At 42.5% G+C, this 26,183-nt stretch overlaps 1 protein-coding gene across 2 annotated transcripts in view; it reads right to left on the bottom strand.

The window, feature by feature from the left end:
- Positions 1 to 26,183, bottom strand: part of PHEX (phosphate regulating endopeptidase X-linked) — a gene marked incomplete at both ends in the record, with an annotated part of 195,990 nt that overhangs the window by 21,316 nt on the left and 148,491 nt on the right. For both annotated transcript variants that reach the window (XM_079764383.1, XM_079764384.1), the window contains 2 exons: positions 4,871 to 4,925; positions 25,756 to 25,814. In XM_079764383.1, coding sequence (XP_079620509.1) covers positions 4,871 to 4,925; positions 25,756 to 25,814 — 114 coding nt within the window. The remainder of the gene's footprint in view (positions 1 to 4,870; positions 4,926 to 25,755; positions 25,815 to 26,183) is intronic.

The following is a 26,183-nucleotide window of genomic DNA, read 5'->3' as shown; positions in this document are numbered from 1 at the left end:
TGTCTTTCCCTCACTTTTCCACTCTCCCTAAAAATCAATGGAAAAATATCCTCGGATGAGGATTAACAAAAAATAAAAATAAATAAATAAGTGAGTCTCCGTCTTACAGAGTTTCTTAGGAATTTTTATGCTGCTAAGTATTGTGGTTCTCCAAAACAAAGGGAAGGGGAGGATGACTTACCTCTATTACTACTTCATGGAACACACACTTTGGAATATGTTGTCTTAGGCCATTTACAATCCTGATTCTCTCCTCTGGAAACAATTTAGCCTACCAATGCCCCCATCATTATACCCAACACTCAGGGGAGGGCTAAGCTGACCAGTGTGGGCAGAAAGGATAAGCACTAGCTGGTTCTGAAGGCTATCTGTCCAGAACAGATGCATGTATGGGAATCCATCTCACTGGACTTTGATTCCCACGTGTCCAGCATCTCCATATTTCCAATGCTGATCTTAATAGAGGAGGGATGGTTTCAGTGCAGACACAGAACTCTTTAGGGCAGTGATGGCGAACCTATGACATGTGTGTCAGCACTGACATGCGTAGCCATTTCTGATGACACGTGGCCGCATGCCAAGGATGAAACATTTGCTGCTCCTGAGGATGAAACATTTGCAACTAGAGTCTTGGAGTTAGTTTTTTCCTCAAAGTGACACACTACCCGAGTTATGCTCAGTTTTTTGGCGAAGTTTGACACACCAAGCTCAAAAGGTTGCCCATCACTGTTTTAGGGAAAAAATGCAAATCTCTCTTTCACTGAAGTCTCAAATATGGCTCAGCATAAGGCTGAACTAATAAATACTATTATTATGTCCTAAGTTCCTATTATTTTAATTCTTATATTAAAAAATCATCTCACAGACCCAATAAACAATTTCATAAAATCAATAACTTCAAAACTGAACCAGACTATTTCCAAGTCTCCAGGTATATAACCACAATAACAGAAGATCAGTTAAATTGCTAGTGATGAGCAGATTCAAAGAATTCTAGAACTTTTTTAGTTTGAAGGGAACTTAAAGAATATTTAGCCTAAACCTCTAATCCTACCTAATAAAAGAGTAATATGCAAACTGACCGCACCTTTGCTATGCCCAAGCCACGCCCACCAGCAAATCAGGGTGAGTATGCAAATTAACCCAACCAAGATGGCGGTTAATTTGCATACATACCTGGGTCCGGGGAACCTCCTCGGCACCCAGGTCATTCCCAGCCGGCCATCAGGCAGAGGCTTTAGTCTTGGGAAGGGGCCGAGCCTGCGATCGGAGAGATGGGGGTCCCCTTCCCAATCCTAAAGCCTGAGGTGGAGGCTTTAAGCGTGGGAAGGGGCCGAGCCTGCGATGGGAGGGGTGGGGGGTGAGGGTGGGAGAACCACTTCCCAAGCCTAAACCTGGGGCAGAGGCTTTAGGCTTGGGAAGGGGCGGAGACTGCGATCGGAGGTTCCGGGCGGGGGGTGGGGAGGAAGATCCCTTCCCAAGCCTAAACCTGGGATGGAGGCTTTAGGCTAGGGAAGGGGCTGAGCCTATTATCGGAGGTGCAGGGGGTGGGGAGGGACCCCTTCCCAAGCATAAACCCTGGGATGGAAGCTTTAGGCTTGGGGAAGTGCTGGGGGGAGCCCCTTCCCAAGCTGAGCCTGTGATCGGAGGTTCTGAGGGGCTGAGCCAGTGATCAGAGGTTCTGGGGTGGGGGGAACCCCAAGCCTAAAGCCTGGGGCAGAGGCTTTAGGCTTGGGGAGGTGTTGGGAGGAACCCCTTCCCAAGCCTAAAGCCTGGGTTGGAGGCTTTAGGCTTAAGAAGGGGCAGAGCCTGAGATCGGAGGTCGGGGGGGACCCCTTCCCAAGCCTAAACCTGGGGAGGAGGCATTTGACTTGGGAAGGGGCTGAGCTTGGGATCAGAGGGAAGGGGAAAAGATCAATGGAAACATATCCTCAGGTGAGGATAAAAAGAAAAATAAAGAAATGTCATATTCTATGAAAGACACATCTTGAAAATGCTTAAAGAAAGTTGTCATTTTTTCATGGTGAAGGGACTGGGGTCTGTGGTGATGAAAATACCTGGGCGGCTGTGGTGACTGGCAGTGGCTGCAGCAGAGGGGTGATGGGGCAGGCGCTTTCCCCTGATCAGCCCAGTCGCCTCAAGCAAAGGGAGGCCAGACTGCGGCTTAGGTACACTCCCAATGGGGAGTGGGCTTAAGCCATTCATAGGACATCCCCTGATGGCTCCCAGTATGTGACAGGGGGCAGGCTGGGCTGAGGGACTCCTCCCCAGTTCACGAATTTCGTGCACCGGGCCCCTAGTTTTATATAAATATATTTTTTTTCTAATCTTAACAATAGGGAAAATTCATTCCAAATATCTGAACACTAATGAAAACTATGCAGCTGAGGCCTGGGATGATGTTAATGGATTTGGGCGATACGAACCACTTTCATTTTCATTTATGCTAACAACTTTGCTTTCCTACCATAGGCTTTACTGTTGCCTGCTCCTGTCCACTCGGCACTCACCATTTCTAAGCACAACAATCCAACTTTCAACTGGCAGCACCTGAAACTACAGGTGCTCCTCCATTTGCAATAGGGTTACATCCCAATAAACCCATTGTAAGTGGAAAGTAACTTAAGTTGAAAATGCATTTAATACACCTAACCTACGGAACATCATAGCTTAGCTTACCTTAACTGTGCTCAGGACAATTACATTAGTCTACAGTTGGGCAAAATCATCTGACACAATGACTACACTGCAGAGTATCAGTTATTCAGCTTCATGATCACTTGGCTGACTGGGAGCTGCAGCTCACTACTGCAGTCCAACATCACGAGTATCACACCACATAACGCTAGCCCGGGAAAAGGTCAAAATTTCCACCAAATGCATATTGCTTTTGCACCATTGTAAAGTAGAAAAATCTTAAGTTGAACCATCATAAGTCGGGGACAGTCTATAGTTGCTTGCAGACTTTTCCCGGCCACCAAAGCCCTCTTGGCCTAGGCTGGGGAATGCCAGAAGTTAATACACCTGGTGGAAGCCCTCAAGCAATGATGGAAGGTGAGTTGTAGGATAAATACTCCAGCTCCCTTGCCCTTGAGACAGGATCACATTGAAGCATATTCTACAGCTCTGCAGCAGGACTGAGCCCTAGTTGTCCACAGTGATAACTGGCTTTGTAACAGATGTGTCATAGGCAGAATAGTGGCCCCCAAAAGATGTTCACATGCTAACCCCCAGAACCTGTGAATATGCTATTACATGGCAAGGGGTAATTAACACTGTTTATCAGCTGAGCTTAAAATAGGGACACTATCGTGGATTAAAGAAGACAGTGGGAAGAAGATGTGACTACGTATGAATGGTCAAAAAGATGCAACTTCGCAAATTTCAAAGATGGAGGAAGAGGGCCATGAGCCAAAGAATGTGGACCACCTCTAAAAGCTAGAAAAGTCAAGGAAATAGATTCTTCCCCAGAGCTTTCAGGAAGGAATGCAGCCCTGCCCATACCTTGTCTTTAGCCCAGAGACCCAGGTTAGACTTCTAACCTACAGAACTATAAGCAAATAAATTTATATTGTTTTAAGCCACCAAGTTTGTGGTAATTCATTATGGCAGCCATAGAAAACTCTTACAACACAATTTTTTGGCTTCCTTCCCTCCTTGTCTCTTTTCCCCACTCTACTGCTGGTGTTTCCTGGTGTCACCTCCCAAAAGAACTATGTGCAGTTGAATCCTTGTCATAGGGTGTGCTTCTGGGGAAGCCCAAATCAAAACACTGACACCATATTTAATCATATTTAAATTGCCATTTATACAAACCAAAATACAAGAGACTGGACTTCTAAAATCAAGACTAAATTTTCTGTGCACTAAAGCAAGGAAAATCACATAATAAAAGTGGTGATGTTATTGACAATGATTATTATCAGAATTCCCACTATGTATAGAAATTCTGCATTACTTAAGTCTACAATCTGTTGGTATTAATGACCTTTAAACTGATATACATAACTCCAGACACTGTCAATTTTTAAACTATTGTATAGCTACCCAGATTATATTTCTAAAGACAAATCTGATTATCTTTACTTGCTCAAAAACTTCAATATTTTCTATTGGCTATTAATGCCCAGGCTCTTTACCCGGCATTCAGAGCCCTCCATATCAAACATCAACCTTCTTTTCTTGAATTCTTTTCCATTGCTTCCCTTCATATACCACTTAAAACAGTCAAACTAAACTCTTTGCTAGTCTGTCAACACATTTCTTTCCTTTTCTCACATTGTTTCTTCTATCTGGAATATGGTTTGTTTGTTAATCTTCACCCGAGGATATTCTCTCCATTGCTTTTTAGAGAGAGTGGAAGGAGGGAGAGAGAGAAACATCACATATCAATTGGTTGCCTCCCACATGCACTCCAACCAGGGCCTAGAATGGAACCTGCAACCAAGGTGTGTGCCCTTGACCGGGAATCGAACCAGCAATCCTGTAATACTCGGGCTGAAGCTCTAACCAATGAGTCACACCGGCCAGGGCTGGATGGTTTTAGATCCATCACCATCAACTCAAATGCCAGCAATCCTTCAAGCTCCAAATATTAGTAGTATGAGTCAATGCATAAGTGAATAAATGCATAAAAATTACAACTACCTGTATATTAGTTGGCTTTTCTGTCCAGACACATGCCCTGGTAACAAGAATCAGAAAACAAATACCTAAAATGGTGAGAGTGGGTCCAGCCCATGCCAGGTTCCATGTCCTCTTTTTGTTGAACAACTACTGACTTTGTTTTTTGTTTTTTTAAACTTCTGTGTTCTGCCAAAGCAGCATGTTCTTATTTGTCAATAACTGGTTTCTTTACTCATTTACTTACCGAGGATATTCTGTTCCCCAAAAGAAAGGCTTCTGGAGCTCTCCTGCTGGAAATCCTGGGAGAAAGACAAACAAAGTGTAAGGGATACAGAGATTGATTTGATGATAAGTACCTGGTTCCAGCTTTAGCCTTGAAGTTTCAAAGGCCCATATGAAAGGTACTCCTCAGGGAGCTGGGAACCCTCTAAGACCGTGGTCGGCAAACTGCGGCTCGCGAGCCACATGCGGCTCTTTGGCCCCTTGAGTGTGGCTCTTCCACAAAATACCACGGCCTGGGCGAATCTATTTTGAAGAAGTGGCGTTAGAAGAAGTTTAAGTTTAAAAAATTTGGCTCTCAAAAGAAATTTCAATCGTTGTACTGTTGATATTTGGCTCTGTTGACTAATGAGTTTGCCGACCACTGCTCTAGGAGATCCAACTGTCTTGTCTCTAAGATGATATTAATTCAACTGAATTTGAAATAAGTACATTATATCAATTTCTCTTTCATCATTTTCATATGATTTATTTTTTTAATTTATCTGTATTGGTAAAAGTATTACAGATGTCCCCTTTTTTTCCCTAGTGACCCCCCTCCACCTTTCACCCACTCCCTGCCTCTGGCCTTCACCACACTATTATCTGTGTCCATGGGTTATTATATATATGCATGAGTTCTTTGGTTAATCTCTCCCCACCCACTCACCCACCAACCCTCTGCCTTTCCTCTGAGACAGTCTTTCCATGCTCCTATGTCTCAGGATCTATTTTGCTCATTGGGTTATTTATTTATTTTTTAAATCTTCATTACTGAAAGTATTACATATGTCCCCTTTTCCCCCCATTGACCTCTCCCAGCTGGCCCCCGCCTTCCACCCCAGGCCTTCACCCCCTATTGTCCGTAGGTTATACATATATGTATACAAGTTCATTGGTTGATCTCTTCCCACCTACCTACCCTCCCCTGCCTTCCCTCTGAGGTTTGAGAGTCTGTTTGATGCTTCTATGTCTCTGGATCTATTTTTGTTCATCAGTATATTTTGTTCATTAGATTCCACATATGAGTGAGATCATGTGATACTTGTCTTTCTCTGACTGGCTTATTTTTCTTAGCATAATACTCTCCAGGTCCCTCCATGCTATCTCAAAGGGTAAGAGATGCTTCTGCATAGCAAAAGAAACTATCATCAAAATGAAAAGGGAGCCCACTGTATGGGAGAACATATGTGGCAATGATACATCTGATAAGAGGTTAATTTCCAAAATATATACAGTACTCATACAACTTAACAAAAGGAAGACAAACAATCCAATTTAAAAATGGGCAAAAGACCTGAATAGACACTTCTCCAAAGAGGACATACAGATGGCCAAGAGACATATGAAAAAATGTTCAATGTCACTAATCATCAGAGAGATGCAAATCAAAATGACAATGAGGTATCATCTCACACCTGTCAGAATGACTATCATCAACAAATCAACAAATGACAAGTGCTGGTGAGGGTGTAGAGAAAAAGAAACCCTAGTACACTGCTGGTGGGAATGCAGACTGGTACAACCACTATGGGAAACAGTATGGAGTTTCCCCATTACATCAATTTCAAAGAAACTATTTTGCATGCATATGCTATTTGCATGTCTAGCCTGCTATGAACTAGAGTCCTTCATACTCAGAGTGTGCAGGAGACTTCCAGCTATCCAGCAGCTTCCCCTAATACATGAAGGATCACCTTTATGGACACTCACCCTGTGCAGTCATACAGGCCCTCCCATGCAGAAGGACCCTAAACTTGGTTTAATGCTCTGCTGTCACTGTCTTGAAACTCTTAATAATTTTATCTTTGAATTTGATTTTATAAGGGGCATCCAAGGGGACAAGGAAATATGTGTGTGAGCAAAGGAGCCATGCATGATTTGCGGGCCCATGGTTCCTAGATGCCTCACTTGCATTAAGTATTCATGATACTCCCCAGGAGCACAGAACTCCTGTAGACCCAAAATGTGTGGGAATTCAGCAAGACGCAAAGTAAGTATAAGGTAAGCATGCTACATCCAGGACTGAGTAGGTGGGGGCTCTGACAACTCCAAGAGGGCTCTTTCCATTAGAACCAGAATGTGCTTTGATCACCAAAAGGCAGTAATGGCATTCTCAGAAACAAAAATGATTAAGGTAACCTGTCATGCTCTTTCTTACTATATTAGCCAACCACATACACCAAAAAATGATGGCATAGAAGGAAAGGGAAAGATAAGGTGGCCCACAGTTTCTTTTCCTTTCAGTCCTTTCTTACTCATCAGTAAACGAAAGGTAGAGTAGATAGAATGTGCGTGTATTAAAAAGTGAAATAAAAACAGCTGAGTTAGTTTTGTGCAGTGTTCTGGTAAGAACAAAATACATATGCATGTACCAGCTACAAAATACAAATTGAATAATTTAGGTGATTCCACATACAAGTTAAAAGTTCTTATATTTGCATTTAAAACTGGCATTGCACAATATAAAGATGAACAGTAAAATTATGCTGAAGATTTAAAATTTTAATTTTCCTCACAACAGCACTAAATAGCAAGTAAAAAAAAATGACAAGTCTGGAGAACAAGAGGCCACAGAAGGCAGGATAAAGTTTTATATTTTAGCACCTTTAACGGTACTTTTTCCTGCTTTCTGAACAGGGGGCGCCCATATTTTTATTTTGCACTGGGCCCTGCAAATTATGTAGCTGGCTCCAGGTGCAGATGAGTGGGAGAAATGCTTTGCTTTGCCGTTGCAGCTCACTACTAAATTTAGCACCCCAAGTTGATCCCAGGAGCTGCACTTACAAGTCATCACAACTGGGAATACAAAGAATAGTAACAAAAAGAGAAAGAGAGATGCCGCCTTCAATGTCCTTGCTTGCTCCAGAGCCACTGTTCAAAGCCCCTTGAGACTGAAAACTCTTTTATAAGATAAAATGCTTTCTCTTCTCTCTGTCCCTCTTCAACATTCTTGCTACCTCCCCTCTATGGCAGAAAACTGTGAGAAATGAAGGTAGGAAATCAAGTCCTTTTTTAAAAAATATTTTTTTTTATTTATTTCAGAGAGGAAGGGAGAAAGAGAGAGATAGAAACATCAATGATGAGAGGGAATCATTGATCGGCTGCCTCTTGCACACCCTCCACTGAGGATGGAGCCCGCAACCTGGGCATGTGCCCTGACCAGGAATTGAACCGTAACCTCCTAGTTCAAAGGTCAATACTCAACCACTGATCCAAGCTGGCTGGGCTCAAGTTCTTAATTTAGAAATGAAATGTTAATTCTATGTAACTTGTAGGTATGTATAGTCTTTATATCTTCTTAATAATGTCATAGTTTGAGATTTCAAGGTGTAAAACCCTAATTGCAAAACAGAGATGGTCCCAGCTAGCAGTTCTCCCTCTTCCTGTTGCTTTCTGACTTTGAAGGGTAACATCATATTAATCTTCATAATCTCTACATTTCCTTTCATATCTTTTACATCTTTATATCAATAGTCCATCCTCTCTGCTGGTGAATACTTTTAGTAACTCATTCTGATTTCCATATGTACAAACCACAGTGTTTATAAGCAAATTCCATCTCACACAATATATGACCAAAGCAATGCTATTTCCTAATAAGAACAATGACCATAAGCGAATGTGATTTAATTATTAAATCATTCTGGTTTTCCTGCTTGGAAATGTGCCCAGCTGGAAGCATTTATGTTCACTGCAAATCTCTTTGCAGGAAAACATCTAACACTGCATGAGCCTCCATTTTGCCACTTTAGCTGTTAGATAGAGGCCCCAGACTCACAGGCGGTGGCCATCACACTCCCCTGATCAGCTGTATCTTTCCAGCTTGTGGGGGCCATGGAACCCAATACTGATCAACAGAAGAATCTGATGCCCTTAGAGCTGTTTTGCTGAAGTGAATGGATTAACAGTTTAAGCTGCATTTTTGGAGATGTCGACTGGCAAGAGTGATAGATTGAATCCCAACAGGGCCAACTCAATATCTTATCTCATAAGTGGGTAAGTTGTATTTAGCAAAGGTAGAAGTAAAAAATCTATAATAATAACAGCATAATATGCAAATCAACCAAATGGCCGAACAGCAGAACGACCATTCGGATGACCTTCCAGACGACCTTCCGGACAAAGCCGGGGCTGTGAAGGCCTACTCTTGCATGAATTTCGTGCATCAGGCCTCTAGTAATTAAATAAAAGGAAAGGGAATTCTTTTTCTCGCCCCTTTTAATGGGCTTTTCTTATGTTTTCTTGCATCTCCATTGCATTTCCTTTCTTCCCCATTTCAGCACTGCCTCACCACCTGTTTCACACTTTTAAACCCACTCCTTTTTCTATCAGTGTATTTGTGGAAGGCATTCCTCGCAATGTAAATGTGTACACACATATATGTATATGAATATGAAAGAGGGAGGGAGATGAAAGAGAAATTTAACTATTGGGTTGACACAAATTAATAAATTTAATAATAGGCAATATTGGCCAGGTGTAGGAAGTGTGCTGGTGGGAGTGTAAATTGTTGCAAGCATTTGAAGAGCAATTTAGTGATCTCTTAATGCTTTAAATACCATTTTAAAAATTAGTAACTATATCGCCCTGACTGGTTTGGCTCAGTGGATAGAGCGTCGGCCGGCAGACTCAAGGGTCCCAGGTTCGATTCCAGTCAAGGGCATGTACCTTGGTTGCGGGTACATCCCCAGTAGGGGTTGTGCAGGAGGCAGCTGATCGATGTTTCTCTCTCATCGATGTTTCTAACTCTCTCTCCCTCTCTCTTCCTCTCTGTAAAAAAAATCAGTAAAATATATTTTTTAAAAATTAGTAACTATAGAGCAAGGGGTGGGAACATCCAGCCCTCGGGCCATATAAGGCCCCGAGAAATCATTTGGTCTGGCCCTGCGAAGGCATTAGGGGTGAATTAATGAAATGTCTGACCAAATAGAGCAGGCTAATTTTTAAGTTGATCATTTTGTATGGCCTGTTAAGGATGTTATAAATATCGAAATGGCCCTTGGCAGAAAAAAGGTTCCCCACCCCTGCTATAGACAAAGCATGAAGAGATGTTATTAAGTAAAGAAGATAAGTGAAAAAATAGCACTCAGTCATGTATGGGGTCCTTTTATGTGTAGCACATATAAATGCACATAGTTCTGCTGTAACACTTGTACTGAAAAGGCAAATTTGTTCCAACATGACTGATATATTAGGGGGAAAACTGGGGCATATCTCCAATTTCACATCTGCTTATGTGCTATTTCCTTCACGAGAAATGTTAGATGAAGGCAGAAAACTGCACCCAAATGAACTGCATAGGAAGACACAAAATGCACACATCCCAACATGGACCAGCTACCTCCATTCACTGTGTGTGTTAGAAGCCTCACCCACCCACATCTCATATTAAAACTGTCCTTCCAATTTCAGATAACCCTCCTTCTACCACTACACAATAACTCACAAGCTGCAAGCCCTCCAGGGCCCACTTGCACAAGCAAACTTCAGGTCTTTTCTAGGGAAAGTGCCATACTTACTGCAGCATTTATGTATTTACCCATTTAACATGTGCAAAACTGTGCTATTATTTTTATTAGGCTCCTAACTTTTTTTTGTGTGTTGCTGACAAAGTTTTTGATTGTTGTGTCCCTAACCCTTTTTTCCCATAAGCCTTGTGGATTTTATTGAATAATTTTGCGCTGCATAGTGATGTTTAGGAACACATGTCACATTATAGCAGAACTGATTGTATATGTACACACACACATCTTACATATCTATATGCATATTGCTGGACCCCACCCTCAGAATTTCTGAGTCAGTAGGTCCAGAGAGGAAGATAAGAATTTGTATCTCTAACAAACTCCCTCATGATGCTGATGCTGCTGGTCCAGGGACCACACTTCAAGAACCACTGCCCAATCACTGGGTCACGTGCACTGTGGAGTCACGGCTAAGCCTGCACATTGCTGTGTTGCTGTAATTGAGAAAAGTGTACAACAAAATAAATGTCCATCAGGAGGGGAATGACAATTATGTATAACCATATTATGGATTGCTATGCAGCAAATGAAAAGAAAGACACAGGGCTCAATAGTCTAGTATGGAAAAAAATCCAAGACATATTGTTGGAATAAAGCAAGGCACATATATATATAAATACTATTTATATATTTTAAATAAATATCCTATCAGTATGAATATACAGGTGGGGCAAAGGTAGGTTTACAGTTGTGAGTATGTGAATTTATTCCTGTATTATTTATTCATTATTATATTATCGGCCATATGAACAGCTGTAAACCTACCTTTGCTCCACCCTGTATGCATGTAAGTGCACATAAAAGATCTGTAAAATACATGTGAAAGTGATCACAGTGGTTACCTATGCCCAGACCTATTAAGCCACAATTTCTAGGATGGAGTTCTGAGCATCAGTATGTTTTAAAAGCTCCCCAGGCAAGTCTAATGTGCAAAATTTTCAGAATTATTGGTCTAGTAAAAACAGGGAACTGCTTATGTATGTAAATCAGCCCTCCTGTCTCATTCTCCTTTCTTAACCACTCCTCGACATCATGCTTGTAACATACAATTAGCTATTTTTATTATAATTTTGCAGACTATTCTTTCAAAAATGAGACTTTACATGACTTAAAAATTATGACTGTACAAAAAGACAAAAATAGCTTTAATTGCACCTGCCTTGGAATATCGAGGATTAATGCTCACTCTAAGAAAGAATGAGTATTACATCTTATTCAGGATTAGTTCCTGCAATCAGATAAACTGGATACCATTCTTCTAGAATCTAGGGGTCCATCAGTTGGGACATGAAAATCTCTGCAATTACAAAGCACTTTTGGTTATGTTTTTTTGCTATATGGGGGTTTCATTATCATCACTCTAAGATTAATAGTGGCTTTTTTTTTTCCATTTAGCATCTTGCAGTAGTTTGGTGAATACCAACCTTCTCCTTTCCAGAAAGTATCCAGTTCTAACAGCTGTGACTCATATCAAGGGATTCAGCAAGATGCCTTAGCCATCTGCTGGCTTCCTGCAGGTAACCTCCTGCCACCACATCTATCAGCCTAGAACTGACAAGCAGGAAGCAGCTTCTAAAACCTGCCTTCCATCCTGAAACCTTCTCTTCTGTCCCTTCTATTCTTTTTCTGCCATAGTTACCTTTGGGCTGCAACAAAGAGAACCTCCTCTTCTTTCCCAGGGTGACTAACCACTCTGTTTGCCCAGGACTGAAGGGGCTCCTGGGATGTGGCATTTCAGTGCTAAAATTGGGACAGTCCCAGGCAAACCAGAATGAGTTAGTTCCTCTCCCTTTACCCAACCAAGCTGTACCTCTTTTGAATTTGCTGCATTTTTATAGCTCAGTGCTTCTCAAACTTGATCATATAGCAGAACTTTGATAGTTAAAATATTAAAACATGAATTACTGGGCCCACCCCTGAGGTTTCGGATTCGGTAGTTCAGGGTAGGGCCAGGTAATACTCATTTATCACAAGTAATGCTGATGCTGCTGACCTAGGGACCACACTTTGAGAACTGCTGTTATAGTTCAACACCTGGCAGAGAAAACAAAAAGTTCCTCCCACTTGAAGCTCAGTATCTCATATTCTACTCATATTCCAACAATTCCTTTCATACACACAATTGCTGTCCTAGGTATTCAAAACTGACACTAGAGGCAGTGATGTCCAGCCTAGGCCTGAGAAAGCAGCAGATTCTCAACAAATACTTGGGTGGGTTCATGATTTGTATCTGGGTATGAGATAATGGTCTCAAGAATAAATATATGACTAACATTTTCTCTCATATCAATTAGACCAAAAAACTGAGTCTCTTTATTCGTCTCCTTCAATAATATCTTTACGATGTATATTTGGTAAAAGAAACCCATCTCATCTATTGTTAGAGGAAATATAAACTGGTAGTGATACCACTATAATTAGCTAGTTATTAAAAACTAGTGGCCCAGTACACGAATCCGTGCAAATTGAAAGGAAATTAGAAGAAATATTTTAATATCACTATTTGCCCTTTCTCTATAATAGAAGTGTCAACCAAATTCATGATCGACAATGACAGATCAAAACACACGCGTGCGATTGGCGTCAGCGAGAAATTTATATGTATCATGCATGCGCAAATCAACTTAGCCTTTTATAGATATAGAATGAACTTGCTTAATTAGACCTGCTTTCTGATTTAAACTTTTTCCAGCCCAGTGAAGCACCCCAACTTCTCTTTCAGGTACACAGTAGTAAATATCAACATGAAGCAGATTATTATTGTAGATCACACAGGGAGAACAAAGGGTAAAATATTTAACTGTGGCAGTGTTTGACTATATTCTGGGCAGTGAGAAAACCTGAAGTCATTTTCAAGGTCTACCATTTCTTACTTCTTTTCAGTCAGGTCAAATTTCTAAGCTTTCTAAATCTCCGTTTTCCAGCTAATGAAAAGAAAGCAGGATTCTACCAAGTCTCCTATCTACCTACTCCAGGAGTTCTGTGAGGATCAAATGAGATGAGGCACTGGGAAAATGCTTCACAGACATTTGGTTAAAGTGTAAAATGTTTGCACCTGGCTATAAAGCAAGTCATGTTCCTGGGCTGAAGAAATTCCAAGGAGGCTAGTCTCTAGGGAGAGGAAGCCAGGCGGTGCTACGTGACGTCATTACCCAGCGCCCACAGCCACTGTTTCTGGGCTGGGCTGGGCTGTGGGTCGCATATTGTGCCATGGGATCTTGGCAGCGTTGGCTGTGATTTGGTCGAGTGTCACTCCGAGGTGGTGGCGGGGCCTGTGTCCCACTTGGGGGAAGCCGAGTGTTGCTTTGTGGGTGTCAGGTCCACAGTGCTGTTTCTCTGTAAATGGCCAGTGAGCACCATGGAAGCTCCTGCATTGAGCGTCTGCCCCCTGGTGGTCAGTGTGCTTCATAGTGACTGGTTGGATGGACACTTAGCATATTAGCCTTTTATACAGATAGACAGGAAAGGAGCAAAGGGATGGCCAGACACTATAGGCCGGTCATCTGGGCAGCTTAACCAGGAAGCTACAACTCTGTAATCCCCAAGGAACCACTGGCCTATTCCCTGCAGATCACTGGGGGCAGGGGTCCAACAAAGGGGAGATGAATGATGCACAGTTAAATTGGGGTGGCTAGGAAAAGTATTGTGTATTGGTCACACCTGGGAACAGAGATCACTGGCCAGAATGGGTGTGGCCATTGTAAGCATTTGAAAATGTGGTAATACATAATCTCCTAAACCTAAACAAAGGAGTTCTCTCTTGTGCTCTTGGCTTGCTCTTGGCTCCATTGCATTCACCCGTGTTTCCTCCATAGCCAAGTGGACCTGTTTACCCCACATGCAATGTAATGATGGACTGCAGCGGGAAACACAAGCTAAGTTAGCCTGGTACTGGATTGGACTCTGCTCTAACATGGAAAGAAAACTCTGGATACTGGCTCAGATTTTAGCTCTGCTGAAGCCCCAGATACACTTCTTCTATGGCAGGATAAAGGGGAATGGGACTATCCCATCCTCCTATGTGAATATCAGAAAATTCTTTTTCTCAGGATATCACAAGAAATCCACCCCCACTAGCACCAGGTGGGGACTAGGACCTCTCTTATCTGAAAACAGTACCACTTTTCTCAAGGGAAGTCAGGTATACTGTATTTTAAAATCCCTAAACTGGGCATAATGTTTGACTCATCAATTCCTCCACATCTAGGAATTTTCCCTTTAAAAAAGAGTCTCAGATTTGCACAAACACTTAGCCACAAAACAATATTTTCTACAATGAATATTAGCTACTTTTAAAATAAGGATAAAAGACAATTGATTTTTTTTCAAGGGAGGATGTGTGAGATTGTGACCATCAAGATAAATTAGTGAGATTGCTCCCTGACTTCCTGTTCCCATCAGCATGGCTCTTTTCCAGCTCCCTGATGCTCTCCTCAGTCTGGCTTACATCCAGGTTGCTCACTTCATGCGAGTGACCTACTCACACCATACCTCTTTAATGGACCCTGATAATCAGTCCATGCTTTCTGCTACCAGCCCTGCAGCAAACCTGCTCAGTCCTCTACTATCTAAAAACAAGTACCTTACAGGCGGCAAATGGGTCCCTCCAGGCATTGGTCCTGGGACTAACCACAGTAACAGGAATGCCATGAGACTACAGGGCTCCCCACTTGAGAGTACTTTTGTCCTCTGGTGGCACTACCCAGAATGTCAATCTTGGCTGCCTCGTTGGTCAGGCCTCAGAGACAGGGGCTGTATTAGGACCTCCAGAGTCCTTGACTGCATCAGGACAAGAACGTCTTAAAATAGCTGTAGCAGGTGATCCAAAAGCTTGCTTCTTGAATGCCTTCATGACATGGTTGCTGGCTTCCCCAGAGTGACCAAGTCAAGAGAGCAAGGCAGAAGCCACAATGTCTTTTATGACCTAGCCTCAGAAGTCATCCTCCATCATTTCTATAGTATCCCGCTGTTTACAAAGGTCAGACTTATTCAGTGTGGGAGGGGGCTACACTGGGGCATGAATACCAGGAGGTAAGAATCACTGGGGTCTCTATAAATATTCAGTGAATAACTGGAAAAAATTACTAAGAGTTGCTCTAAGTGTCAGGATCTCTTCTAGATAACGAGAAGCTTGGATTAGGTGACCATTTCAAGTTTCCTTCCTTCTAGCTTCGAAACTGTGGAAGACTATTCCCAAAATGTCCCCCCAAAACAGCAGCAAGTGGATTCGGGAATTCAATTCCACTTTATGGTTTTAGGCAGAGTCAATGAAGTACAAGAAATTCTCCCAGCTTGAAACATAGTTTTTTCCTTAATAGCAAAATAAATCTATGTTTGATTTCAGGATTAATTCTATAGTTTGATGGTAGCATAAGCCCAGCCTCTGGACAAAGGCTTATTTTCTTTAGCAGAATATCTGTGATTAAACTGAGGCAACCAAATCCCTTGTGTATAACAGCAAAGATAATAACATCATTGGTTTTAGTCCTCAGGCCTTGCCTATTTACAAGCCAAGGTTTTATTGGCTTAAAATAATTCCTTAATATGACTTGAGGCATATGAAAATAAACTGAAATGAGGCACTTTGCAGATATGCTTTGATATTGAATATATGAAATGGATTTTAGTCTAAAGACCAATCCATCCATATAAGTATAAATGAAAATCAAAGGTGAGCTGTTCACTCTACCACCCTCCAACACAGTTCCAGTACTGAGAAGGTGGTTAAAGTAGAAAACAAGGAGCTGAGGTGATTGGTTTCTACCTGATTAGATCCAAGTTTAAAACTTGTCAAGTCTCCTGGCTCCATCCTCAAACAGTGCTCTACAATAGGGGTGGACAAACTACAGTGCATGTAAATAGTTTTACTGGACACAGCATGCTCACTCGTTTATGAATTGTCTGCAACTGCAGTGGCAAAGTTGAGATTTTGCAACAGAGACCACATGGCTCACAAAAACAAAAATATGTACTACCTGGGCCTTTAGAGAAAGTTTGCTGATCCCTAGTCCAGTGGTCGGCAAACTCATTAGTCAACAGAGCCAAATATCAACAGTACAACGATTGAAATTTCTCTTGAGAGCCAAATTTTTTAAACTTAAACTTCTTCTAACACCACTTCTTCAAAATAGACTCGCCCAGGCCGTGGTATTTTGTGGAAGAGCCGCACTCAAGGGGCCAAAGAGCCGCATGTGGCTCGCAAGCCGCAGTTTGCCGACCACGTCACTAGTCTATGCCTCTGGAGGCTTGGCCCTGAGGTAACCTGTTATTAATCCAAAATGTCTATGCATGCTATATGCTGTTCCAAATAATTTCATGGGGGAAATGAGGGTATCACTGTTGATGTTGAGGTATTACATACATACAGTAAAGGCACACGTTTAATGGTAGGATTCAATGAGGTTTTACACATGTATCACCTGTGCAACTACCTCCCAGATCAAGATAATATTTCCTGTGCCTCTTTCCAGCCAATACCCCAACACAGATAGCCATTATTTTCACTTGTAGTCCCTTAGATCACAGATTCATTTGCTTGTTCCTGAACTTTATGAATGGAACAATGCACTGTTTCATTCATCATTAAGTCAGTGGCATTCTTACATACTGTAGAACAAAGCCATCTGCTCATTTTCATTGCTATATAATATTCAATTGTATTAACATATCAATTTACCTAGTCTTCTGTTGATGGACATTAGGTTCTTTCCAGGTTTTTGCCATTATGAATAAAGTTGCAATGAACATTTGTGTTACATGTCTCATTGTGAGCATAAGGATCCATCATCAAAAATGGAATTTCTGGGTTACAGGAGATATCAACAAACTGCCAAACACTTTTCCAAATTGGTTGTATTTTTTCAGTATGTAAAAATATTGTTTTAATTTATAAAATATTTTGAGATCAAAAGTCCAAAATATGTCCCTCCAACATTTTCATATTTTGCTGTCTATTCTGTGATGGACTGGCTCTCCTGGGGATTACTGGCATACCAGTTACCTATCTATATAAAAGCCTAAGCGACCAGATGACCAGCTATGATGCGCACTGACCACCAGGGGGGCAGATGCTCAAAGCAGGAGCTTACCCCTGGTGGTCAGTGGGCTTCCACAGCAAGAGCACCGCTCAGCTGACAGACGGGTGCTAGACGCCAGGTTGACAGCTGGCAAGCGCAGCTGTGGCGGCACAAGCCTCTCCCGCAGACACTCCCCCTGCACAACTGAGCAGCAGAAGCAGACACAGCTGGGCCAGGATGAGTAGGAGTGATGCAGCACTGCGCCCAACCCAGCCTCGGGCTCCTCCCCTGCTGCCTGCCCCTTCCCACACTACTTCGTGCTGTGCAGGATCAATGCAGACAGTGGGCTGGAGCCCAACCAGCTGGCGGGTAAGGCCAGGCTGCAGCGGCGCAGAGGTCCACTGATACCCACAGGCCAGGTCAAGGGACCCCACCGGTGCATGAATCCATGCACCGGGCCTCTAGTAGATATATAAACCCTAACCTTGGCAATGTGCTGGTACTTTTCAAATTCATCTTATTAAATCCTCACCCAAGACTCTGTGGGCTAGGTAATTTCAACATGTAGCAGATGAGGAAAACAGGGGTGAGGAGGGAAAAATACCTTGACCAAAGTCAAAACTAAATCAGTGGAACTCAAGGTCTCCCATTGAGGTTCTCGCTATTCCCCTACTCAAACTAAGCAGACCAGTTTTGCTGTTACCACAAAGTTAGAGAAGCCCAAGCTTGGGCACCAATCACCTCAGCTCCTTGTTTTCTACTTTAACCACCTTATCAGTTCAAATACAATTAAATTCTGTAACAGTTCCTGAGCATAACTCCTCCTAGAGCAGACTTAAACCATTACTATCTTACTATTATTTTGTATCTGAGGACATTGCTACCCAGCTTGACAAGGGTAGAAAAATAAGGAACTATATCCACCCTGCAAAAAAATCTAACATTGAAAGACAGTCACAAATCATAGTGTTTCACACAAAGGTGTGGATTTGAAAAAAAAAAAAAAACTACAGGTTTTTGGTTTTTCTATTTTCTGCTCAGGTCTCTACTGTATGCAGAAGCAGACTTAAGTGGCATAAATCAGAAAATGATAATGGGAACTGAATGAAATCCTCATAAATCACGTTACTAAGTATAGTTACATCTTAGATGTGAAACCCAATTAAACAGATGGCCACATGCTGTCAGAATCAGGCCCTAATCAATAAAGATGTTCATTTCAGAAAATCACCTCAATTTTTCATTTCTTCAGTGAAGCAAAAAGAAGGCAGTTGGGGCTGGGGTGTCCCAGGAAACCCAGTGGGGAAATGTATAAGAAGGTACTCCACCTGCCTTAATTTGTAGTCCAGAAAAATCAGAAAGGAGAGAGAAAAAAAAATCGCCCAAAGGATTCCTTGTCATCTTGTCTGGGAATGTAATTTACAATGAGAGCAAACACTGGTCATTAGGAAAATAGAAACAGCTGAATCTCTTAATTAAAATACCACTTCAAATTGTTCATTCCAAACCCCCTCTGCTAATGAGCTTTCCAGAAAAAACTGGGTTACCCTAAAATGGTTGCTTCTTCAGTAAATCTCTGATAGGGGGAGAAACCAAGATGGCGGCATAGGTAAACACCTAAACTGCAGCCTCGCACAAAAATTTCAAAACTACAACTAAAAGACAAAACGGACATCATCCAGAACCACAGGAAAGCTGGCTGACTGAAACGCCTACAACTAGAAGGAAAGAGAAAACCACAAGGAAAATCAGAGGAGCTGTAAAAGCCTGAGGTATGAAGACACGGGTAGAGACACGGGCGCGCGCGCGCGTGTGGGGAGGATGGAGCCGGAGAGGACAGGGCAGCTGAGTGCCTGGCCGGCATTCTCTAGCGGGAAGGAGATAAAAGCTCCAGATTGCGCTAACCCCAGCTCCGACTGCACTGAACCCCAGTTCCGGGCGAGACCCTGGGGACCCAGGCTCATACTGGGGGAATCTGGGCTGTAAGGTGGAAACTCAGGGGAGTGGCGAAAGGCAGAGCTCCGGAGGCATGCACGTGAATGCGCGCAGAGGATGGACTGTTGACTGTGCCGCTGAATTGCCCTAGCAGGAAGGAAACAAAAGCTCCGGTCTGCGCTGAGCCCCAGTTCCGACTGCACTGAACCCCAGTTCCGGGCGAGAATCTGGGAATCCAGATTCATTGGGGGAGAGACTAGACCAATTATGGGCAACCTTTTGAGCTTGGTGTGTCAAACTTCGCCAAAAAACTGAGCATAACTCGGGTAGTGTGTCACTTTGAGGAAAAAACTAACTCCAAGACTCTAGTAGCAAGTGTTTCATCCTCAGGAGCAGCAAATGTTTCATCCTCAGCATGTGGCCACGTGTCATCAGAAATGGTTACGCGTGTCAGTGCTGACACGCGTGTCATAGGTTCGCCATCACTGGAATAGACTGTTTGGCAGCGGACGAAACTCTAGGGCGCCTTTCTCTCAGAGGTGCTTGCAGGGAGTACCGAGGGACACTGAGGGACACTGAGACCCAGGAACCTCATAGGGCGGGGCTGATGGGAAGCCAAGGCTGTAGGCTCCACCCTGAAACTCTGCCCCATCCAAGCTGAGCACAGAGGCTTTTACAATGTTGCAAGTCTATTGAATAAGGCTGTCTCCCGGCATAGACACAGCTGATCCTCACAGCCAATTGGACTGGAGGTCAAATCCTCCCAGTGTACCAACAGCAATCAAGGCTTAACAACACCAAGACTTTGCACTCAGCCCACAAAGGGGTGTACCAAGAGCGACCACCTAGTGTGATTGGGGAAGCTGAGCTACCGGCCCCTATAGGTAACTGACCACACAAAGCCACTCCATCAACACAGGGAGGCAGCCAAAATGCGGAGACACCGAAGTATGTCACGAACAGGAGGGATGGAAGAAAGTAAACTAATGGACGACACAGTGTTAAGAACCACATTTATAAGGTTACTCAAGAATCTTCTAAAAACCGCTGAGAAACTTGAAGAGACCTTCAAGGACCTTAATGAGAATACCAAAAAAATGGAAAAGGATTAGTCAGAAATTATGCATATACTGTCTGAAATAAAGAATATACAGAAACTCAACTGTAGATCACCATACCCCAAGAGTCAAAACAAAGATCTGGAACATGAGGAAGCAAAAAACATCCAACCAGAGAGGCAGAAAGAAAGAAGAATCCAAAAGTGTGAGGATAGCATAAGGAGCCTCTAAGACGGCTTTAAACGTACCAACATCCGAATTTTTGGGGTGCCAGAAGAAGAGAGAGAGCAAGATACTGAAAACCTATTTGAAGAAATAATGACAGAAAACTTCCCCCACCTGGTGAAAGAAATAGACTTAAAAAGTTCAGGAAGCGCACAGAACCCCAAACAAGAGGAATCCAAAGAGGACCACACCAAGACACATCATAATTAAAATGCCAAGGGCAAAAGACAAAGAGAGAATCTTGAAAGCAGCAAGAGAAAAACAGTTAGTTACCTACAAGGGAGTACCCATACGACTGTCAGCTGATTTCTCAACAGAAACTATGCAGGCCAGATGGGAGTGGCAAGAAATATTCAAAGTGATGAACAGCAAGAACCTACAACCAAGATTACTCTACCTAGCAAAGCTATCATTCAGAATTGAAGGTCAGATGAAGAGCTTCACAGACAAGAAAAAGCTAAAGGAGTTCATCACCACCAAACCAGGATTACATGAAATGCTGAAGGGTATTCTTTAAGAAGAGGAAGAAGAAAAAAAGGTAAAGGTAAAAATTATGAACAACAAAAAGACATCAAATACATACCTACCAACAAGTGAATCTAAAAATCAAGTGAATAAAAAATCTGAAGAACAGAATGGACTGGTGAATATAATAGAATCAGGGACATAGAAAGGGAGGCGATGGAAAATTATCAGGGGGAAGGGGGTTTGAGGGGTGCAGGAAGAGATTGGACAAAAATCTGACACCTATGGATGAAGACAGTGGTGGGGGGTAAGGGTATTGGGTGGGGTGGGGAATCAGGTGGAGGGGAGCTATGGGGGGAAAAAAGAGGAACACCTGTAATAATCTGAACAATAAAGATTTATTATAAAAAATAAATAAAAAATAAAAAAAATCTCTGATAGGATCGGTTCTTCCCAGACAAGGAAAAGGCTGAGCAGGGGTGAATCCTGGAGACAGAATTATTATGAGACTTACTTAAATCTTCAAAGGAGCAGTAAGCATTCACTGAGTATGGAAACACTTGTGAATAGTCTATCTCAATGCCATTTCTTGCATAACAGCTGATCTATTATACTCACTACTATATTGGTAAAAATTAAGTCTACCAATGCCAAGAAGTGATGAAAATGATAGTTGATGAAAACACTTCTGTAGTCTGGAACACTCACATTGGAAAACATTTGGTGTTAGCTAGTAGAGTATTTGCATACCCTACAAGCCAGTAATTCCATCCCTAGTATAGACTCCAAATACTTTTTTAGGGGACATGTATGAGAATATGGTGAGCAGTGCTGTTCATAATAGCAAAAATATAGGGGGAAACACATAAGTCTCTCACCAGAAAAGATCTGTAAAACAAATAAGTAATCTGGGATACAGTCACACAATGGAATATTATATGGCAGTGAAAATAAAATAAACTACTGCCACATGCTACATGGATGAATCTTAAAAACATGTTAATTGAAAAACCACATTTGCTTAAGACTGCATATCATTCTTACTATGCTACAACATAAATAAAAATAAATATATTGTTTGGGGATACTTAAATTATTTAAAATTTATTTTAAAAAACAAGAAAATGATAAACACACAAATCAGAATAGTGGTTACTTCTATGGTGTGGGAGAGGAATAGGATGGAAAGGAGCATGGACAGATGCAATAATATTGGGAATGTTCCAGTTCTTGGTTGGGTGGTGGATTCACGGGCATATATTTATCATATGTTTCCTTATATCCTTTATAACTTTATATATTCTAGCATGTTTTATATATTATTTTACATGTACCAAATCCTATATAATAAAGAGGTAATATGCAAATTGACTCTCACACCCTCACAAGATGACTGCCTATGACCAGGCCAGCAAAGGGGTTCGTGAGGGACGACCAAACGACTGAACAAGCAGGCTGTGTGGGGTGACCAGGCCGGCAGGGGGAGGCAGTTGGGGTGACCAGGCTGGCAGGGGGGGGGGAGTAAGAGGCAACCAGGCCAGCAGCAGGAGGTGCAGTTGGGAACAACCAGGCCAAAAGGGGGGCAGTTGGGGGCGATTAGGCTGGCAGGGGGGGGGCAGTAAGGGGTGACCAGGCCGGCAGGGGGGGCAGTTAGGGGCAACCAGGCAGGCAATCAGGTGAGCGATTAGTAGCCAGCAGTCCAGGATTGTGAGAGGGTGCAGGCTGGGCTGAGGGGACCCTCCAACCCCTGTGCATGAATTTCGTGCCCCAGGCCTCTAGTATTACATAAAACATTTTATTTTACTGTGGATAATCTACAGAATTTTCTATTGCCCAATAGGTTATTTCAAGTAATATTATAATTCATACTAGAGGCCCAGTGCATGATTGAATCATGCACATGTAGGGTCCCCTACATGCTTTCGCTTTTCGCGGTGGAGCTGGGTGCCTGTCCGCTGGTGCACCAGGCCTTTCAGAAGCCTCCGCCGCGCCGGAGCAGACAGGCACCCAGCTCCCCCACTTTTGATGGTCCGCGGCCACTGAGGGGGCCTGCCACGGACACCCAGCTGCGCCTCTCAATGGCCACTGAGGGGGGCTGCCGCGGACACCTGGCTACCCTGCCCTTGAGAGGCCTGCCGCGGATCTGGCCGATGAGAGGCACAGGGGGCGGGAGTCCCGCCCCCTGCGCCTCTCAACAGCAGGGTAGCCCCCATCAGTGGCAGCAGATCCGTGCCTCTCAATGGCCAGATAGGCCACCCCGAGTCCCGCCCCCCAGCCTCCCGCCCAATCGTGGGCGTAGCGGAGTGATGGTAATTTACATGTTACTCTATTATTAGATAGGATTATATAAATATAATTCATATTATTATAATTTATAATAATTTATAATTGATAACCCTAATATCATGTTTCCATATGCAGCATAATTTTTAACTTGGAGCTATATTAAAACATCATGCTGTACATTTTAAGTTCAGACAATTTTTATTTGTCAGTTATATCTCCATAAAGCTGGGAGGAAGAAAGCAATGGTATTTTCATGATAATAGTGAATACTTGTACAGTAAGGAGTGACATTCAAAATATTTAATAACTGATTTGATTACATAAATTAATGTAAAAATCCAAAATTACCACCATCTGCTTGTTTTCCTTCTGTTCACTACCCTCTCAGACCAGTCCTGCAGAGACTGCCATACCTAAGTGTGGCCACATGAGGATGACTCTAAGGAGATGTGCCTGCTAGGAGCAGGAGACCACAGCCTCAGGGCTGTCCTCTGTGGCCAGGGAGTCCTGTCCAGATGAGGGCCAGCATGAAGGGTATACTGTGAGCATGCAGGATGCCTCACTGAGAAGGTAGTATTTGAGCAAATATTTGAAGGAATTGGGAGTGTGAACCATACAGATTACTTAGGGAAGTTTTCCTACTCAAAGAGAGTCCAGAGTATAAATGCCAGGAGGGAAGGGTCTCATGCTTTAGGAACACGAGGGAGGCCAATGTGGCTGGAACAGATAGAGGTAAAGGCATCCTGGTAAGAGGCCCCTGGCCATTGTAAGTAGCTTGGCTTTTAATCTGAATAAGATAGGAAGCTGATAACAGGTTCTGAGCAAAGGAGGAAAATGAGGTGATTGTAAAACATCTTAAAATGGCTGCAATATTATATTTAGAATAGATTGAAGGGGGATAAGGACAGAAGCAGGGATGCCAGAGAGGAGGTGATTACATGTATGGGGAGCATGGTCAAGAGTGGCAAGTCTTTATAAATTCCATCCCCCACATTCAACAAACAGCACAGAGATGTGCTTAAAACCATGAGATTAGATGTTATTGCTAAGCAAGGGAGTGAAGATGGAGACCTGAAGCTGTGGGGAGGGGGGATGAGAAACTTGCAAGGGCTCAAGCAGGAGAGGACCACCTTCTCCATAACAGGTCACCACCAACCTGAATTCATCATTTGTCATTCTCATGAATGTCAAATAGAATTGTCCTGCATGCTTCTGAACCTCGTTTATATAGTAGCATACTCAATATATTTTCCCCAAGTTGTTTTTTCCACCACACAATCTAATATCTGTGAGGCTCATCCATGTTAATACATGTCACTCTGGGTCACTCGTTGTTCACTGCTATGTGGCATTCCTTTGTGTAAACATGCCACATTTAATTCATTTTCCTGTGGAGGGACACAAAGCTTATTCCCCTTTTCCTGCTATTATAAACAATACTGTTATGAGCACTCGCACATGGGCCTCACTATATGAGACTTCTTTAGGGCAGTAGTTCTCAAACTATGTTAGAGTCACCTAGAGAGCTTAATAAAAGAGATTTCTGAGCCCTGTGTCCAGGGTTTGTGAACAATAGGTCTACGGTGCATTTTAACAAGTTCCCCCGTGATGTTCTTTCTGTTGTCCCAGGACCACACTTTGAGAATCACAGCACTAGGGCGCATGCCAAGAGTACAAATGATGGTCAGAGATATGCATGTACAACTTCGACTTTCTACATTGCCAAATTGCTCTGCAAAGTGAGTGAACCAATTTATACTTTCACCAGCAGTGAATATCTGTCCTAGGTGCCAACACTTGGTGCTGTCAGATTTTTAATTTGTGCCAATCAGATCTTTAATAATTTTTAAACTTATCATGGCATTTATAATTACTAGTACATATATCCACAGCATGTAAATAAAAGAAAGTCAAGGCTTTGCATCCTAGGGTTAGTCAGAACATTTCCAAACTTTATATATATATATTTCCCCCCCTCAGGTTCTACAATCTCCCAGTTATTTGCTTGTTTTTCTGCTCAATCCTAAAAATAAACAAAATGGTATAGACAAAATCAGTAAGACCATTCTGAGAGAAAAGTGGAAACTTGTTTCTTTTCATGGCTAACTTCATTGTATTTTTATTTATTGTAGTTGGGTGTTTTTTTCACTCAATGGTCATATAAAGCTTTAAAAAACTTGTAAGGTGAAGGGAGTGAGGAAAATTGGGCATATCGGTATGGAAACAAACTTCTTTCACCAAAATACCTGGTCACTTTTGGGGAAAAAACAGAAAATGCCCTACCCTTAATCAAAGTCATGGAAAAGTTCCCTCCATTTTGTACCAGATTAACAAGGAGAAGAGAAGCTGAGTACTCACGGATCTGGTTGGTGGATGCACTATAGAAGGCATTGACAGTCGTTGGGTTTGTAAACCACCTGTAGCAAGAGAAACAAATATCACCAAGTGCTCATCATTATCCAGGCAGGAGGGCAGGAGAACAAACACAATGTTAACCAGGGAACAATGGGGATATGAGGCAAGTGGGGAAATTATCGCTTCAATTTAGGGCTATTGCTCTGCTCAATAAACAATCTCATCCTAAACTGAACATGGTTCAATGAGAATATATTAACATGCCTGGTTATTCGCTGTTACTAACTACAGAGAAAGTCAGCACCAGTGCTTCTGAAACAGTTTAATGAGAAATCCTAGACTCTTAATGGGCTCTCCCTGCAGATGGAAACATGGCAACAAGCTGATGTTTGCCAGGCCCTGTTTAATGGGCCCATGGGACAGCTGAGTTA

The sequence above is a fragment of the Cnephaeus nilssonii genome, assembly GCF_951640355.1.
Source record: "Cnephaeus nilssonii genome assembly, chromosome: X".
Lineage (NCBI taxonomy): Eukaryota > Metazoa > Chordata > Mammalia > Chiroptera > Vespertilionidae > Cnephaeus > Cnephaeus nilssonii.
This window is presented reverse-complemented; position numbering and strand designations above follow the sequence as displayed.